Source organism: Podarcis liolepis (genome assembly GCF_965112155.1).
Source record: "Podarcis liolepis genome assembly, chromosome: 3".
NCBI lineage: Eukaryota > Metazoa > Chordata > Lepidosauria > Squamata > Lacertidae > Podarcis > Podarcis liolepis.
The window spans coordinates 66335423-66354914 of record NC_139557.1 but is presented as its reverse complement, the minus strand read 5'-3'; the positions used below and the strand labels follow the sequence as shown (position 1 = coordinate 66354914).

The 19492-nt window shown below is 39.3% G+C and overlaps 1 protein-coding gene across 5 annotated transcripts in view; it reads right to left on the bottom strand.

The window, feature by feature from the left end:
- Window positions 1–19492, bottom strand: part of STXBP5 (syntaxin binding protein 5) — a 122738-nt gene that overhangs the window by 24599 nt on the left and 78647 nt on the right. The window contains exons 17-22 of one of the 5 annotated variants that reach the window (XM_083496259.1): window positions 19187–19312; window positions 17677–17828; window positions 8359–8424; window positions 6329–6388; window positions 6187–6234; window positions 565–615 (exon numbers count right to left, since the gene is read on the bottom strand). In XM_083496259.1, the coding sequence (XP_083352385.1) occupies window positions 565–615; window positions 6187–6234; window positions 6329–6388; window positions 8359–8424; window positions 17677–17828; window positions 19187–19312 (503 nt within the window). The remainder of the gene's footprint in view (window positions 1–564; window positions 616–6186; window positions 6235–6328; window positions 6389–8358; window positions 8425–17676; window positions 17829–19186; window positions 19313–19492) is intronic. The other 4 variants (XM_083496261.1, XM_083496260.1, XM_083496262.1 and 1 more) reach the window with 4 other exon arrangements.

The following is a 19492-nucleotide window of genomic DNA, read 5'->3' as shown; positions in this document are numbered from 1 at the left end:
ATATCTTGCTTTTACTCTAGGGAGCACAAGGCAGCACACGTTATTCCTCTGATGCCTCTTTTATTCACACAACAGTCATGTGGAATAGGTTGGGTTGAGAGAAAGTGAATGACTCAAGTAAGCCAGTGAGCTGAATGACTCAATAGAGATCTGAATCTGGATCTTCAAGTCCTAACTCAACACTCTTATAACCACTACACCACACTGGCTATGAAAAGAGGTATATAGGCTTTCCTTAAACTATTCTTGTTTTCCATACAGTGTCCAAACTGATAATAATGTGAAACATGGTGATTAAAAAACAAGAACCTAAGAAGAAAATGTTATGTCTTATTTCAGTAGATTTCCCATGGTTTTAAAAGATAAGAATATAAAAGTGGCTCCAAGTAGATGGAAAAGCATTTTGCTCACATGCATTAAATACTGTCAAATTCTGCAATACAACAATGGAAATTAAATGGACTCCCCCCTACTTAGTAGTTAGGTCACTGTATGTGTTTCTTTTTCCGCAGCCTTTTCAAAAATTGTAAACATCATTAATACAGGCTTTGAACAAACACTTACCTAACTCAGGTTTCAGTTCAGTTGGTAAGCTTAATTTTCTAGACATCTTTGCTGAAAAATAATGTATAGTTTTATAATAAAGCTAGAATGATCACATTTTAAAGAGTTTATGAAACTAAGAATTTAAGCTGTTGGTTTCCAAAATAAGAAATCATATACAACAGTTGTAAGCAAGGAAGGTATGCGCATTTACACATATATTTGTAACAGGTTTTAGTGACAAGTGTGCAGTCAGAGTATGACAGTGTACCTTCTTTGGAGGTATGAACAGTTAAGAACATTAGTAGTTAAAATTCTCAGAATCTCTGGTGTCTTTATTGTAGTGCACTGTAAGTCATTATTTTGTATGATTTCCCTGGCACTAAATGGTTTTAAAAATTGAGTCAAGTTTACTTAAGCATCTTTCCAACCACCTCCCCCAAACAATGGAATACTAACACTACAAAAAGAATAAAAAACCGCTGAACCACAAAAAAATGATAAATTTTAGAAAAATTCACAGAATTACACTGTAAAGTTAAAGATCACATAATAGTGGATGTGGCTACTGGGAATATACTGGAGACAAATTTGTATAGAAAATAAGTTCATGAACTATGTTCCTGGGGAAGGACTCTTTTCTCCACTGATGAGGCCAAGTTAGCCAGAACCACCATTGGCAGAGGGCAACTCCATCAAGCCCCTACCTGCAAGGAATCTAACTGCTGTCAAACAGCACTGTTCAACGGAGGGAAGAACCATGTGGAAGAAGCATCCCTGACCCAATTAGGGTACCATTGCTCCTCTAGTTGGGCGGGGACAAGGCAGAGACAAACAGAACCTGAAGCAGTCTGGTCCTGTGCTCTAGAATACAACATCTACATGGGGAAGCCAACCCTGCTGAGAATGCAAACAACAAGATTCATACATATTGGTAAGCTGTCTTGACATATGCAAACCACTTTAAGAATTTTTTGCTGAAAAGCAGGATATAAATGTTCTAAATAAATAAAGCAAGGTAATACTATGCTGCAAGTCAACTGGACAGAAAAGTGAGGAGGCGATGGAACAGTCAAAGAACATACTGTACTAGTTGATACCTAAACTCCAAATATAGCTGGAGAAGCCTGTATACTTTAGGACTGGTGAGCCTTTAAGACTACATTTTCCATACAAACTTGCTCAAATGCCCCACTCTGAACCTGAGGCCCTTCCTGGGGTCTTTTCATTGATGGTGTCTAAAAGTATGCAATTCCATCTTCAGGAAGGTTTGCTTGGCTCTTCTTTCTTTCAACAGGTTAAGATCATTTTGTTTAGATGTGCTTAAAGTGGGGTGGTGGGGGAGACAGGAGAAAGCGTTGCTGCTGCTTTTTTTTTTAGTTTGTTTTATACCGGTTGTTGTAAGATGCTGTTTTAAATTTTATTTTGTTTTATGTGATGTAAAATTGTTATGCTTTATGTTTTGTTTGTATGGTATTGATTTTAACCTTGCTAGTTGAAAAACCAGTTCTGAGAGATTTAGTGTAGACTTTAATATGGTCACATATTACATTTAGATATCATTTTGAACAAGTTGATTTTTAAAGGCCACTTACAAGTCTGATTTTTAAAATTTTGCTAGTTTTGCATTTGCTTGGTAAAAAATGTATTTATTCACCCAGGTCCCAGTGAGGACCTTGACAGCCATAGGAGAGACAGACAACGACACATGCACACACAAAGAAATTTGTAGCCATATTAAAAATGCAAGCAAATTTCAGTGAGTTCTGAAGACCTGGTCAGAAGTATATATAAAGACACTCATTATTACTGGAGTATTTTAATCCATCTCCCCATCAAAATTGCACTCCGCATCAGCCAATAGGAAGTATTCAGTGAAAGGCACCACAACAAACAGCTCTCAAAGAGCCCCAGACAAATCCCATCTAGGACGCATCAAACCCCAAAGCTTTAGATCTCATCAGATAGGGACAATGCACACATGCCTACAGTAGGAATGTTACTGGTGTTTTCAATGAAAGTGGCTCACTAAACACAGATCTATGAACTGTAGATAAAAGCAAATCAGAAATTAAATTCTTTTAAATCAAAGTCACCACTCTTTGTTTAAAATAGGCAGCCACTATCAGAGTAATCTACCTGAGAAGGCCAAACATAACATCTAAAGAGTCTGGTACTGAATTATGACCAATACAGATTTAAAATTGTACCAAGAGACATGACCACAGAACATAAGCGGGTGATCTAATCCTGCTCACTGAAAACACTGACATTTGCCATAGAAGCAGCAATTGTTATGGACAAATTAGTATAATTCACACAGTACCTCTTGAAAGGAGTTCATAAATTGTAATTATTGGGCATATCAGCCTAGCGTGTAGATAAAACTGACACAGTGAGAACAGCATATAAGCAACAACTCAGAGGGTAAACCAATTGTCTCTTTTCCTTTACTTCTTTGCCATGCCTGCAGAATTTGTGCCATACCAACTTAACAGCAGTTTAAATCAGTAGGCAAAATTAACTAGCTATACATTTAATGGTGCCTGATTAATTACAGGAACCATTTTGAAAGCAGTTCATATAGTTAATCATCTCCTCTAGCAAAACAGTCATCTGCAGTCCACACCACCAGAAAAGACCTTCTACTGAGGAGGAGGGCTTGCTTGTGGCTCCCCATGTTCATGACACACACAGTTTCAGAGGATATTTGGGATAACTAATAGTTATTTCCCTTGGCAACTCTCTTCTATTGCTGTGGGTTTATTTTCTGCTTACTTTATTATTTATCTCTTTTTATGTTGCATGAATTCTGTTCAACACAAAATTGAGATATATCATCTTAAAATAACAATAATTTTAACGTTCTTTGTATGCTTTTTTTCATTTCTGCAAGCCAAACAGCTGAATCTTTGTGTGCCTTTGAGTTTCCTCCAAATATATCCTTGCTATGTTGGGTGAGGCCCAGAGAAAAAAGGATGCCAGCCACTGCAGAGCTGCCCAGCCTGGAACTGAAAGATGAGGTCGTTAAAGTCAAAGTAGATCAAATTTCGGAAATATTGTGCCCACCACAGAGTCACCTGGCACACTACATCTCCTTTCAGTGCCTAGACTGTTAGAGCAAGAATACTGTTCCTGCCCAGGAAGAAGCTCACCTGGCCCAGAACAATTGGTTTCCCCCCAAGGTCCTCTCACTTAAATGGATGGCTCTGCAGCATCCTTCCTCCAGCTGGCAGCCATCTGCTAGGTTCATGGGGTGGGGAATAGACTGCCTACCCTGGAGGTGCAGGGGCTGGAGGAACAGATCACCTGCCTAGGGGTAAATCTTGCACAAGTCCTGGATAATTTGAAGACCTGTAGAAAAAGCATGGCAAACTTCCTGGACTGTCCAACAGAAGTCTGCAAGACTGCTATTCTGTCTTATCTTAAGATAAAGCTGATGAAAAAAAGTATGAATAGTTGTCATGAGCCAGACTTAACCTCCAGGAGCCCTCTTGATAATATGCCTCCTCTTTGTATACAGAGTAACTAAGATTACACTCTTTGAAGTCTTTCTGCTGCTTCAGCAAACAGCAGAATACTACTACTGACTGCAACTGGACATAGCAGAGGCCACTTTCAAAAGTGGTAATTTGCCAAAGATTTTCTTTGTCCTATTGCATCCATGCAGAGCCTTATGGTGGATTTATTCCAGAGGTCAATGGTCTTCTGTTCCCTCATTCATCCAGAGGGTAGAATCTTCTGTAACCAAGTCAGACATTTCACTAGTCACTTTGCAGATAAAATGCTCACATTGTTCTAACCTTCATGCCACAATTAGAGCAGAGTCTGAACTACAGTTTGCTCTTCCTTGGATTTAGCTTTGCCACTATCTCACGGCGATAGGATGTTTGGTAAGGCACATGTGCCATATGGACATTGTATGCACATACACCTTGACTGGTAAGAGATAGGCTAGCATCTCAAGCGGAGAGAGGAGGGAAGTAATCTTTTCTTGTCAGCATCAATCACTGCCATTTAATGCAGCAGACCAACCAATGCCACTCATGTGTCCCTGGGTGCTGGTGGAGTTGTGAGGCAAACCTTCAGTTTCTCTCCCTCCTTTGTTATTTCTTTTTCTCTTTTGACTGCACACAATGGCAAAGCAGCAGATTTTTACCTGGAGGTAACTGGTGCTGCATACAGGTGTGTCATGCATATCATGAAGTAACACAGCTGGAGAACTAGTGGCATGATGGCAACATCCATCTCCATCCAGAGTTTGTCTCTGAAAATGAACCTAATACTTTTGACTAGCATATCTAGCACACATCAATAAATTTGTGGCATCTTCTAGGATTCTTTTTACAGACACTTATGCACAATGCCACACAGGCTAACTGGTTAGTTACCCATTATGCAGGTGCTTCCTTTAATCATGGAACTGCTTGTGGGTGACAGTTTTTGTGAGAGCGAATCTCCCCGTCATTTCCTTTTTACTATGCTAATAAGCCAAGTCAAAAGACAGCAAGTAGAAACTTCCTTAATTTGAGAAGCTTCTGGTTTTATTTCCCAACCATACTAGAGTAGTATGGCTGTGACTTCTTTGTGGCTGGATACCTCATTGCTCTCTTGACATTTGAATGAAAGCAGCACATAGAATGGGCATCACAGCATCCTAGAAGCCAGTCCTGTTGACACAGGAAGAGTAACAGTGGAAAAGAAGCACTTAATTTGTAGTGACTTGCACACAACTTGCAGATTAACAGATATGTTGTTTCAACACATTAAAACTAAATCTATAAAATTCCCTTTGACACCGAACGTTGTGATAAATTGAAGATATTAAAGAAGAAACATGATCAAGAAAATAACCATTAGACAACATGCTGTAAATATGCAAATTTAGAAGAGAGATAAGCCACTGTGGTTACTCTGAAATATATATTGTTACACATAATTAGTAAAATCTCACAACAAGTAAACAATTAGATAGAAATAATGATAAATGGGAGAAAGTCTGCTAAGTAATTTAATTTCCATTCAAACAGATGACCAATAGGTTTCACAGATATACTCTAAAATAAAAAGCAGAACAACCATATCCAAGCAATAAGGTTATTTCTTATGCTCTTACAACAGAAGGGTTCAATCCACCTTATGCATGTACTGCAAACTTGATAAGTAATTTGCAATTTAATTGTCAGTGATCAAAGATCAATTAGCAACAAGGATTCAGAGAGAATACACTTATTGCTGAAATACATGAATTAAAATGTTACGTACTTTATTGCCAAGAAGCTAAAACCATTGTTCATGCATTTCAGAATTAGCATTAACACTTTGAGAACCTATGTTAAAACCATTTTATACGGCAATGCTCACAGGATTGAACCCTTTCAGTATTTCTGAATAGAAACCAAAACCTTTGTAGAAGAATGTGCATATACAATTAGAGAAAATTAAGAGCCCAATCTCTTGAATTGTGTTAATAATTGAGTACAGTATATTAGCAGAGAAGCAGCCCAAAGGAACACCACTTATGGTTAGGAGAATATTAATTTAACAAATATAATGCAGCGTGCTTTGTTTTGCTGCAGAGTTAAGCGCTGCATAGAATAAGGTCCCAGGTAAGGAGCAAAGGAGAATTTTTCTAGTTCCTACCTATATCATTGGCTACCATCTTGGAAAACTTTCTGCTTTTGGTCTTCACTGCAAATAATATTTCAATACAAATTGTCAATTTACTAAAAATATGAGCTAATGAAAATTTATGATAATTCTCTTAAAAATAAAAATACTATACCCTTTTCTATAAAATTATTCATTTTTTGATCATCATCAGAATTGTTGGGAGAACCAGAACCTAAATGAGTGAAGATAAGAATGAAAGGGACATACGAAATGGATATTAACAAAAAAGGATGCATACAAAAAAATTATGACAGATGACAAAATGAGAAAGACTATATATCCTAATCCATATCATATGCAACAATAAACCCCTAAATAAACACCTCTTTGGGTATTATGGATGATTTATAATTCTAGGCTTTTTTCCTGCAAAAAAAAGGGAGTATTCACCTATATCTCCGGCTTTATGCCCTTAGAATTTGCATAAAGACACCTACATTTGAGACAGATAACTTTTGCATCTTCCATGTTTTACTTTCATCATACACAGCTTTAATTTTTTGAACTTATGCTGGTGCTACAATTTTCTAGTACAGATGAGACCACACAACCAAAGGAAAGCCTAGAAGATACATATTTTCTGATGGGAATTGGGAAACGGGAAACAAAACAGTCTGGAAAGGTTGCTTGTGTTCAGATTAACAAAAATATTCACATGATAATAGCAGGGATTCTAGTTCACATTTTAAATGTCAATTTTTGTATTATCAATATTGCCAAAATAATTCAGAAGAAATAGCTTCATTTAGGTCTAAAGCGTGTTCCAGTGCACTTATCTCTGTAATAACAAATGAAAATATAGCTACTTTTGCCAATTCTCTGTATTTCAATCCAAAAGAGAAAAGATTTGAAGTGTGGTTGTTTTGCTATTACTTAAAAAACTAATTGGAAATAACATCCTTTGTTTACCTGTAAAAATGAATTTTGTAAATAGTTTTCTGCATGCATATATTTATTACATTTTAACTAAGAACATAAAAAACCTTCCCTCCCTTCTCTATGCATACCAACATTGTACAGATGAAAAAAAAATTAATGATACAAATGATATCAGGAACTACTACTTTCAATAACAATACTTGCTGAATTCCTTGGGAATATTACATTCATTCTCTTCTAGTGATGGGAGGCACTCTCCTCCCTACCCAAGTCAGATTCATGATTGGGTTCAGCAAATTAATACACATTATTAAAAAATGGCTCAATCCAGGGATCACACTTAAAGGCAAAATTGTATCTAATCAAAATCCAATGGTGGGTGGGATTGCCAGAGTCATTTCCCCCAGAACCCTGCCTGCTTTTTAAGAATCAATAAATAAATTTGCCATGCACATAAAGCTGAATCTGCACAAGTTAAATGTGTGTAAGTTGCAGGCTTACTGTACACAAAAAGCCCCTGTTCACACTCCTGTGGTGACACTGTAAGCCCCCCCCCCCTGCTTGCTCCCTGGATTCTGTGATGATGATGATTTTGCTGCCGCTGAAAAAGCAGTCAGGGAAGCAGAGGGAGGTTTTTTTTTGCAAGGTCCAATTAAAATCTAATCCACTGAAAAAGTCTCAACTCCTATTTAAGAAAAAGATAGCAACTTGCCAAGTTGCATAGCTGAAATAAAGATTCTAAAGTTTAATGAAATCGCTACTCACTCCTTGCTTCCTATTCTTATACTACTTTCCACCCTGTTGGTTAATTTTACTATAACAGCAGCAGAAGTGACAAAAGTGGGATGACCTTTTCCCACTTAAATTACCTCTGCCAAAGAACAATGAAAGCTCCTACAAATAAAAGATCGTGATGAGAGTAGGAGTTAGAACACATTTCTACTGTGAATAATCTCTTCTTGAAACAGATAGCCCAAGAGACATAAAACACATTCCCCTTATAATATAGTATTTCCTATAGTAATGCATTCTAAACACTGTAAATAACAAATAATGACAAATATATAAGAATAGCTTTGAGGCAAACCAAGTATTCAGCTGTATGTACTTGTCTGAATTGTGTATATTTGAGAAAACCACTGTAAAGTTCAGTGGCATAGTAAAAATCCTTCTGGAGCATGAAAACAAAAGAGAAGAGAAGCCTGCTACAAGGTGTTTTGAAGTACTATTTGTTCTAAAGTGTTTCCAAGAACAGTTCATTACCTGAGGTGGGTGACTTGCAACGATCCTCTTGTACAGCTGTTCCTTCATTAATATCACAAAGACCTGCTGTAAAATACAAAGAACACAACAGGTTTCAACAGCTGTGGACCACTTTTAATTCTTGACACAAACATTACACATAAGGTATTTTTGTGCCCAGTGGGGAAACAATCAAATCCGATACTTAATTATATTTTTAACTAAGAGTTTTGACAAACGTGTTTTGCTGTTCAAAGTATCAGTGTTTCTTCTTTGGGGAACAGGATGATTATGAAGATTCAGGGAAAAGGGGAGTTGGTATAGATGTGCATGAAAGCCATTTTTCAATGTGATTTTTCTATGTAATATATGGGATTAATGCAAAATTACCTGTACTGTAAACAAGTATATTACAAAGAAAGGTAACCAAGTTGAATATAAGAATGAACATGTAAGGACAAATAGATTACATTTAAAAACCACCATAGACTATAAAAAGCAAGCTAGAATTAGTAATATTTAACATGTTTAAGTATTTGCCTACCAGTGTCGTCAAAACAGATCAAATTTTGATGAAAGGCCTAAAAATACATACTTCAGATATACTGATCTATTTGATAATCTGTGCCCTTCTAGGCCCAAGAAACCACTAATTTCAGAAAACACCATGGTGGTGAAAAATCCAGGACTGTGGTGGTTGTTTGGAACTCTTGCTCAATCAAAGTGACAGTCAACATGTGATTTTGGCATCTAGACCGTTGATAAGGATAAAAAAAGCACTGTATCCACTACAAAACCGAAGTAGCAACAACAGGCATCACTACAGATGATGAAATACTTGGGCTGCTTTGGAAGGAGATGCTGTTATGAAAGGTGTTGAAGTGTAAAGGTGACACTGAAAGGCAGAAGTACAAAGCCTCACAAAGCCTCATGTCAATCTGTTGTTTGTTATCTTATAGTTCTAGGTTTCTCTAGGTCCATGGGCTTTGCAATAAACAAGGCTGTCCATAATGTTGCTTGCTAGGCACTGAAGAGCTCTTGATTTTCTTTGTAAAATCACAGGAGTGAAGGCTTTCTTAACACACACACACACACACACACACACACACACACAGTGTGTGTGTGTGTGTGTGTGTGTGTGTTATAAATCAAACTACATTATTCTACTTTAATATCTAGAACTCTTCAGAACTCCACAGGCAGCTAGGCAGCCTCATGCTGGAAGACTATCAGAGATCTGTAAAATCTATGAGAGGATACACACAAGCATTGGAAAAGTTGGTGTGGCGAAAAAAAGAGAAGCAAAAGTATTCCTGACAAAGAGCCAGGCCATTGCTCCCATTCCCCCCAAAATGTTAAATGTATGGATCTGGGAGTTTTAAATGGCCTAATAAAGGTACCACCCTAATATGGATTACAGAGAAAAGTAAGGGAAAGGTAAAAGGACCCCTGACCATTAGGTCCAGTCGTGGCAGACTCTGGGGTTGCGGCGATCACCTCGCTTTATTGGCCAAGGGAGCCGGCGTACAGCTTCCAGGTCATGTGGCCAGCATGACTAAGCCGCTTCTGGCGAACCAGAGCAGCTCACAGAAACACCATTTACCTTCCCGCTGGAGCAGTACCTATTTATCTACTTGCACTTTGAGATGCTTTCAAACTGCTAGGTTGGCAGGAGCAGGGACCAAGCAACGGGAGCTCACCCCATCGCGGGGATTCAAACTGCAGACCTTCTGATCGGCAACCCCTAGGCTCTGTGGTTTAACCCACAGCGCCACCCGCGTCCCATACAGAGAAAAGTAAAACCTTTTAATTTCCCCCACAAAAAAGCCAACCATTTGTTTGTAGTTTGGCAGCCTTAAATCCAGATGGGCTCCTGTGCCTGTAAATCATATCCACTTTGGCCAAAAGTAGAAAGGGTTATTTCCATTTTTAGATTTTCTATTATAATATTAGTTGTTATTATTATACACCATTCACCACAAGGCCCTTGTTAAAAACAGTTAAAACAGATTACATCTAAAATATGTGTAATGTGTATGGGTTGCTTGTGCGTAAGTTGCCGCCTCTCCAGGCTTTGTTGCCTTGCTAAACCTTTCAGTCTGGGCAGCCCTTCACTTCGTGGCTGCCTCAGTCGCTAGCAGAATCAGTCAGTGGGCGTTTCTTAAATCTTTTCCAACATAAAAGTTGTTTGACACCCAGTCTCCTCCTACTCTCTCTGCGCGGAAGTCTTCTGCGCAGGGTGGGCATGGGTAGCGGAGAACCCGTGCTCTCCCCGCTGGTGTCCGGTGAAGAGTCCTGGAGCCCTCTCACCGATTCCCCCATCAGCCCCTCTATATGTTGCGCTGGTGTTGCGCTGATTTGCTTCCCCATCTGCGGAGCTGCCTCTCCCCCTGCTGGGCCCTTCTCCAGCATCATTTGAGAGCCTTCCCTCCGCCTCTAGCTCCGATGTCAGTTCCCTGACAATATGTATTTCAGGTATCAAAGGCCAGAGTAAAGAGGTGTGTTCTAAATGAAATCCAACCAGTAACCTGGCTATTGTATTTTGGACCAGTTGCAGTTTCCAAGTCATCTTCAAAGGCAGCTCCACATAGAGTGCATTGCAATAATCCAGCCTGGAAGTTATCAGTGGATGGAGTATGATGATCATGCCATCTCAGTTCATAAGAGGCTAGAGCTGTAAACCAGTCAAAAGCTGGAAAGAGGTATATCTAAGCATCAATGCCAACTGAACCTCAAATGACAATACTGGATCCTGGACTATCCTCCCCTCCCAAGCTGTGCAGAACACACCATGCCCCCACGTCCTGGACTCAACAACTTAGAACACATAATACCTGTGTTTTCATGATTCACCTTAACTTATTGGGCCACATCTCACCCATTATTGCCTCCAAGCATTGGTCTAGCACCCACATATTGGCGACACCTCACATCAAACCCCCTGATGAGAGCCCAGCATTTTCAGATAGATGTTACATAGCATGGAGGACAAGATGAAACCTACAGCTCCACTCCCATGGTGCCAAACAATGGTCCTCCCCAAACTATTCTCTGGAAACAGCCCTAGGAGCAGGAACAGAACCAATGAATTGCACTGCCCTCCATTACCCTCCATAGCGAAGAGAGAACAGAGAGCTTCATTTTACAGATCTGCTCAAAACCTGAATTAGAGATTAATCCAGAGACCACAGACCAACACAGAGAGACAGAAATTTTAAGAAATGCACAGTACAATACTGGGGCCAGTACACACCCTATTGGGTCATCTTCTATCCTGCCATTTGCAATTACACCTTTGTTGTTTAGACATGTCTGCACCTGCACCCCAAGAACAGTTAAGGTCACTTTTACTTTAATGAAACGTAGGACATGTATAATATTGTATCATCATTTAACTATACAGTGAATTCTTAATGAGTGCCTGGCTTTAAGTCCAGCACAGCAGGAGACACACCTAAGCCTCTTTTGCAAAGTTCACATTTTGAATTTTGCCATTTAGGGAGGGGATGCTTTAAAATTCACCCACACTTATTGTGTAGAAGTATTTGCAGAAAATAACTTCTAGGCAGTATCTGACCTCAGTAGAACCCACCACAAGAAAGATGCATCCTGGTCACTAGGAAAAAAGGAAGGATAAACTTCGGAGATTCCAGGGACTACTAGCAAATAAGACAAGCAGGAAAAGTGCACTAAATGGAAAGGAGAAACAGAAGGCTTTCCCAGCTGGATAAATGGGTCTTTATAACAAGTTTTAGGTTTGTTTTAAATTGATTTGTTTTTGTGTTTTTAACCACTTTAAATTATTTTATATATAAATCACCTTGAGACAGTGGTTTAGAAGGTGATTAATAAATTAACTGTAATACCAATACTAATATTGTCTGGTGTACATACAACACACTCAACAATCACAGCTCTGACTTCACTCGCTGGCTAAAAAGCAGACAGAGCAGACTGACAGAGGCAACCAGGCTAGCTCATTTCACAGAAATTGCTTAGAAGGGTACCTGTACATTTTTGCTTCATAACTTTCTTTTCAGGAGGGTTAGAGATTTACTTTTTTATTAAAAATAAAAAGGAAAGTTCAGAGTCTTGGTCCTTTGTCCAAGGGCACCAATGTCTTTGTGGACACCACTGCATGCATTTGTGCACATTTGTGGGCACCACTGCACATTTGTGACTTGCATTCTATTATCTACTAATGCCACTTTTTTACTGTTGCTTGCAAAATAGATGAAGGATGTAATCTGGATCTTATTGTATCCAACATTCCATATTGATAGTATTTCAGGTAACAGTCTATAATTATATTAATATAGAATTAATCTCTGCTGATATGTTAGTGAAAGAAGCTGAAAAGTAAAGGCTATGGTAAAATATTCAGGGTGATGAATGCATATAACCTAATCAACTGGATGTTAAAACACTTTATTCTTATGAGATGACTTACTTATATAAGAGGTGCGAAGTTTTTTCACAGACTCTGAATATAAGTTAGAGAGGCCACACATGCAAGAAGCCACAGCCAGCATGCCTTATTGAAGCAATGAGAAAGGAAAGACAAAAACACCAACACAGTATATTTGGAGAAAGAAAAAAAATCTGCAGAAAAACTTTAATATCCAAGCAAACAATGTATTTGTGGGAAATTGTTAGACAGCAACTGAAATACAACAAATCATGCATGTGCCAGAATTCACAGTGTAATATAATTTACTTGTTGTCTTACGTAATATTTATAAAATTTCCCATTAATACTACTAACAATTTAATGACAAAACAAACCTATTCCTACTCAGCTGTTTAACTGTTTCATTTAATAGAATATATTACTAATATTATAAAATAGCCAGACTTACTTGTACTTATTTTTTTAATACAACTACAATTATTTAACCATCTTCAATATGGAACTACCAGGAAAGGTAGGTAGGAAGAGCCAGAATTGCTGGTTATTCAATAGCCATAAATAGTTTTACAACCATTACGAAGTGGTAATTCATGGAATATTGCAGTTTATATCTGAAACATTTGCAGTGTTCCATGTGGCTATTATAGTAATTCATAATTGCATATGAGTACACAAAAAGTTCCATTGGTTACTACCAGAAGAGCAGATCTTCAGTGCCTGATAATAATAATAATAATAATAATAATAATAATAATAATAATAATAATAATAATTTATTATTTATACCCCGCCCATCTGGCTGGGTTTCCCCAGCCACTCTGGGCGGCTTCCAACTGAATATTAAATACAGTGATGAATGTTATTGGTTGAATATTGGTTCCATATCTGATGGTCAAAGGCAGGAACAGAACTTGTGAGAAGTAGGCAGTTCTGACATCCAGACAGCAAAGAGGGTGCCATGGAGATACTGCCATGATCAGACGTTGTGGCCAGAAGGAAGCTAAAAGGACCACTGTGGCTTTTCCTCCCTGATTTTATGAAGGACTCAGGTAAGATCAGAAATCAAGGAATGGTGTACAATAAGCCCAGGCCCAAGGAGACAGCAGTTTACTGAACCTCTACTAATAGGCTCTAAACTATAGTATTAATTAACTATGAAACATATTTTTATACTACAAGGAGGCAGAGTCCCTCTCTGCCTTCAGGATCTTTTTTAAAAGTAGAAGGAAATGGTATGGACTTTGTAAAGGATTTTGGTTCAACAAGAACAGATGCCCCCTTAAATGGTGCTGAGGTAAGTTCTGCAGGAGGGCAATGAAATCTAAGGCCATTGCAGAGCAAAGGCACATAGTGGGAGTCATGAGAGATAAAACCCATCAGGCCCAGGCAATGGTGAAGGCAAATGTTGTTAAAGGTCCAGACTGTCCACAGATATAATAAATGGATTCATCCCTTTCTATGGATAAGGGCTGCCGCCTATGAGATGCTTAGTGCTTGTTTATGAGGCAAATGCTGAGCAAAGGTCTTACATTTAGAGGAAGAAGGAAAAGCTGCCTTAGCAGGCACTTTGAAGTTTATTCAAAGGCTGAGTTTGGGCAGGAGGCATGGCTATTGCCACCGGAGAGCACACTGACTGCCATCCCTACTCTTCAGAAAGCCAGAATGCTGAGGCATGGATACATAGCACACACCAAACCAGAAGGTGCAGTGGTCCAAAACAGCTAAGAAGAATCGCTGAGGTTCAATACCAACAAACCTGCCTCCATCCTCCAGTGAAGCAGTTACTGGTGAAATCAGGATGAGAGAGAAAAGGCAAGCAGGCAAGGCAAAGGGGTTCTATTTATAGGAGAGATGCAGGCAGCAAAGAATGTAGAAAACAGCCAAGAAAGAAGGGCTCAGGTGACAAGAGACAGGCCGAGAGAAGAAAGTGCTGGAGCAGTTGTGAGGAGGAGAGAAGGTTAGGAGCGACAACCATACTGCCCTGGTATACTGAAGGGAGAATGGGATGGCTTAGAAACAGTTAAGAGGAAGGCAAACACTGGAACGAAGAAGAAAAAGTAGAATTTAGAAAACCTGAGGAGAGAAAGAACAGGAGCTCCAAAGCAATGTGACTACTTTGATGAAGGCAAGAGTCAACTAGGAGCTGCCTACATCCCACAAGTTCTGTTCCCACCTTCAACCACCAGGTGGAGCCAATACTCAACCAATGACCTTTACAGGAAGTGTGCCACATTAAACATGGCATTTGAAGCAGAGACATATATCCCCAAACACTTGGGGGAAGAAGCATGTTCTCACTACACTTTTACTTCTTTCACATTCTTCCTCCTGTGGAAGAATGGTGTACTGTGGTTACTGCATACTATAAAGTCCCAGGGGCTGGTTACACCAAAAGGTCCCAGGGTAATAGAACATAAAGCATTCAAAAAAGATTAAAACAAACTATGCTCACAACAGGTGTCTTTAAGCATATGACAAAAAGCTGTATAATGAAGGTGACAGATATAATTCTGTGGGGAGGGTATTCCACACAGAGAATGCTCTTATCTCAGGTCACATTCCGAGACCTCTAAGGACAGTGGAACTACCAACCTCGCTGATTTTAACACCCAAGAAGGTCTGTAGGAAAGGAGGTGGTCTTTCAGATATTTGGGGACTAAGTGAGCACCATGAACTAAGCCCAGAAACAAACCAACAACCAGTGCAGCTCTTTTAGAACAGGGCTTATGTGAGTTATAAAGGGAGCCCTAGTCACTAGTCTGGCTGCTGGCTTACCAGAGCATAGAGTACTGTGGCCAAGTTGTCTCTGCAAATTAGACTGCAACTGGTGAAGCATCCAGAGCTGGAAAAAGGCATGCCTAGTTACCAAGGCCAACTGAGCCTCCAATGACAAGGCTGAATTCAGTAGCACTCCCAAGCTAGGGAAGTACAACCCTAACCATGACAGGTCCCCACATCCCAGAATCAAGAACCTGGAACACATAATACTGCTTTCTTTTCAGGATTCTGATTCAGTTTATTGGCTCACACACAGTCCATCGCCACCTATAAGCATCAGTCTAACATCCTGACTACCTCTCCCAATTCATATGCAACAGAGAAACAGAACTGGGTATCATCTGCATATTGGTGACACCAAATTTCCTGATGGCAGTTCCCAGTGGCTTCATATAGATGTTCCAGGGACAAAATAGAATACTGCAGGACACTACGGGACAACTCTCATGGCACATAACAGTAGCCTTCCATAACTACTTTCTGGAAACAGCCCTGGATGAAGGATTGGAACTACTGAAATACAGTGCCCCCAACCCCCACCTCCCTGAGATGATCCAGAAGGACAGTGGGAGGTCAAGGAGAATGAGCTGGCTTGCACTCTTCTCACCTCTCTCCTGACAAATGTCATCAACCAGGGTGTCCAAGGTGGCTTCAGTACCATAACGGGCCTGAAGCAAGACTGAAATGGATCTAAGCAAAGAGTTTTTTCCAGGCATGTCTAAAGCTGTATTGCCACAACCCTCTCAAGCGTTGTCCAAAAATTAGTTATTTGGTACTGGGCAATAGTGATTTAATATTTCTGGGACCAAAAATGTCTTCCAAAGGAGGAGCCACACCACCATGTTCTTCCAGGCAGGTGGTCAGTCCCTCTCATCAAGTGAAGCATTAATCACTCATTGCAAACCCAGCCAACCGTCTACAGCTAGCTCTCAGAAGCCAAGGTGGGCAAGCATCAAAGGGCAGCTGGTTGGCTGCACTTCTTCAAGCAGCTTGTCTACATCTTCAGATATGAAGCACCTCCAAAATTTTCTGTTCATATGCGCTTCCTCCTCTGAGAATTTTAGGCTTGTGGTTTGCTGAATTTATGTGTTTGCTTCCATGTGCCAATACATACCTTAACAGATCAAATACAGCATGCTGAAATAATTGTGTCCAAAAATGAAGGGGTTAAGTGCTGAGTGCTTCTGTGAAGCAGTTAGTTCAGAATAAATTAACAGGGAATTTATGATATCAGGGTGTGATAGCACAAAGGAAGACGAAAAGTAAATCTCAAACAGGGAAAGGCAAGACAATGGAAGATGGTTGATGTGAGCACATAAACCTTGGTAAAGAATAACACTTTTTGTATAGAAAGTAATGAAGTAGAATATTATACTGGGGAGGCTACCTTTGAAGGTGACTCAGAAAGTACAACTAATACAAAATGTGGCAGCTAGACTGGCGACTGGGAGTGGCCGCTGGGACCATGTAACACTGGTCCTAAAGGATCTTCACTGGCTCCCAGTACATTTCCAAGCACAATTCAAAGTATTGGCGCTGGCCTTTAAAGCCTTAAGTAGCCTCAGCCCAGTATACCTGAAAGAGCATCTCCATCCCCATCACTCAGCCCAGTCACAGAGGTCCTCCTCAGAGGGTCTTCTGGCAGTTCCTTCACTGTGAGAAGTAAAGTTACAGGGAACCAGGCAGAGGGCCTTCTAGGCAGTGGCACCCTCCCTGTGGAATGTGCCCCCCCCCATGTCAAGGAAATAAAGAACTACACAACTTTTAGAAGACATCTGAAGGCAGCCCTGTATTGGGAAATGTTAAATGTTTGACATTTTATTATGTTTTTATATGTTCTGTAAGCTGCCCACAGTGGCTGGGGGAAATGGGGTAATAATTAATAATAATAATAATAAGTGTGCTTATTATATATGCTAAATTTGGCAGTCTGGAATACTCTTAAAATGAAGACTGTTTGCCTACCATAATCAGATGATGTTTTCTAAAAAGAAGCCCCTACAGAATATTATCAACATATAAACCTTTTGGTTTGCGCAAGTTACTTTCAAGGAAAAAGCTAGTTGCATGCACTCCTAATCAGCTTGCAGTCCAGTAAGTAGAAGATCAATACAAAAATTTATCAGCAAGTATCCAGTGTATGACCTTACCTCCAGATGGTTGTCTGCTTTTACGTGGAGATCGGGGTTCCCTCCTATAAGGATCATTGGAACCATACAATTCAACGGTGCCAAGGTTTAAAAGTGTGGTCTTTTGGATGTAATCAACCATTGCGATACCATTACAATTGCCAAAAACTACTCTGAAAGAAAATTTATTAGAAAGAATATGATGGCAATGAATGATTGATATCCAAATATATGCTTATGTTAAGTAGAACATTTTACTTTCCATTTTTAGGAACTAGTTGAACTGATTATTTTTCAAAATCTAAAATCTATTCTTATATAACATTTAGAAATGTAAGTTTGCATGAAAAACTATTCAAAGAACAATTTATTTTAGTAGTAGTTGCTGAGAATAAAACCAATACACTATTGCCTTGCTAAATAGCAAACCTCCACCTAACATAAAATGATTACTGTCCACTGCTTACTCAAGGGTAACTGTTTTGTTGCAGTGCGGGAAGAAGCTAATAGCTGCCTTGTTAGTTTGTCCTTGACATGCGTTTGTGCTTGGCATGGTTTTACGTTAATATTTATTTCTTATAAAACAGGTTTAAGTAAATAGGCAGTAAGAACAATACATAATAATATGCAACTCTAAACAACAAGCAAGATAAAAACAACAGAATGAGCTGGAAACACCAACAGGAGATTTTTGATTCTGAACTGTTGCGATTAACCAAAGAAGCATTTTCACATCTATATAATGGGAGCTGAGACAATCCACCATCTGGCTGCAGAAGAATACAAAAATATAATCTTCCCCATTCCTGGCTGCTACACTTGAGATTTGCCTCATCACCACTGATGACTCTGTACTTCTACTTTTTACAAAACGTCTTACACCTCCATGCCTCACCCAGAGGTTTCGTATGCTGGTCTGATTGTCTTAGCCACATCATCTAACCTTCTCTACAATTACCCAAATGAACACCCCACTGTACACCCAACATTCAATAATTTCATTCTCACCATCTTGTTTTAATCTCCAACAATTGACTAATCTGCTTGTCACAGCAGCACATTATTGCATTCTCCCATATTCTTTCTGAATGTCCACCTAGCCTAGATACAACCAAAAAACTAAACAAAAAAAAGCCTCTTCACAAAACGGCTGGTAGTCTAAATATATACAAGACATTCAAGAAATCAGAGATGGCACAGAAGATTGTGTTCTGTGCTGAGAACCATTTGTCGACTTTTCTGAAAGTGCTGTGTACACATCTAACAGCAGAAGCTATTTTCCCCATGTAATATACAAAGATGGTACAACATTATTGTAATGAAAGGGAACCTTGGACAAAGACTGAAATGTGTTGTGGCTGAATACCACAATAAATGAGAAGGCCCTTTAAGTTCCTTTTTACTGAAAACATGGGAACAAGTAGCATATCAAAACAACATGAATCCAGTAATTTAGCAGTAACTTCATATTCCTTCCGCAGTAGGACAATGGGATTTAAGGAAGAGAAAGCACAGCACCAAATATACTTACAAGCCATAAGCAGAGTTGATTGCAAGGCTTGTTATTTGCTGAGGTGGTTCTCCACTCACCCATACTAACTGGATAACCAGCTCAACCTGGTAGCCTGGAGACTGCTTGAGGGAAGAGTTTTTAACTCTGAAATATATAGGAAAGGTAGACAACATTTATCCTTGTGGAAGTCTGCCAATAAATTTTACTAGAGTGGGAATATTTCATGACTGGTTGTATTTCTTACTACAAGTTAGTACAGCTTCAAATGCTTACTCTGGAACAGATATGATGTGGAGGAGACTTTTTAATGTAAGTGGCCACGTT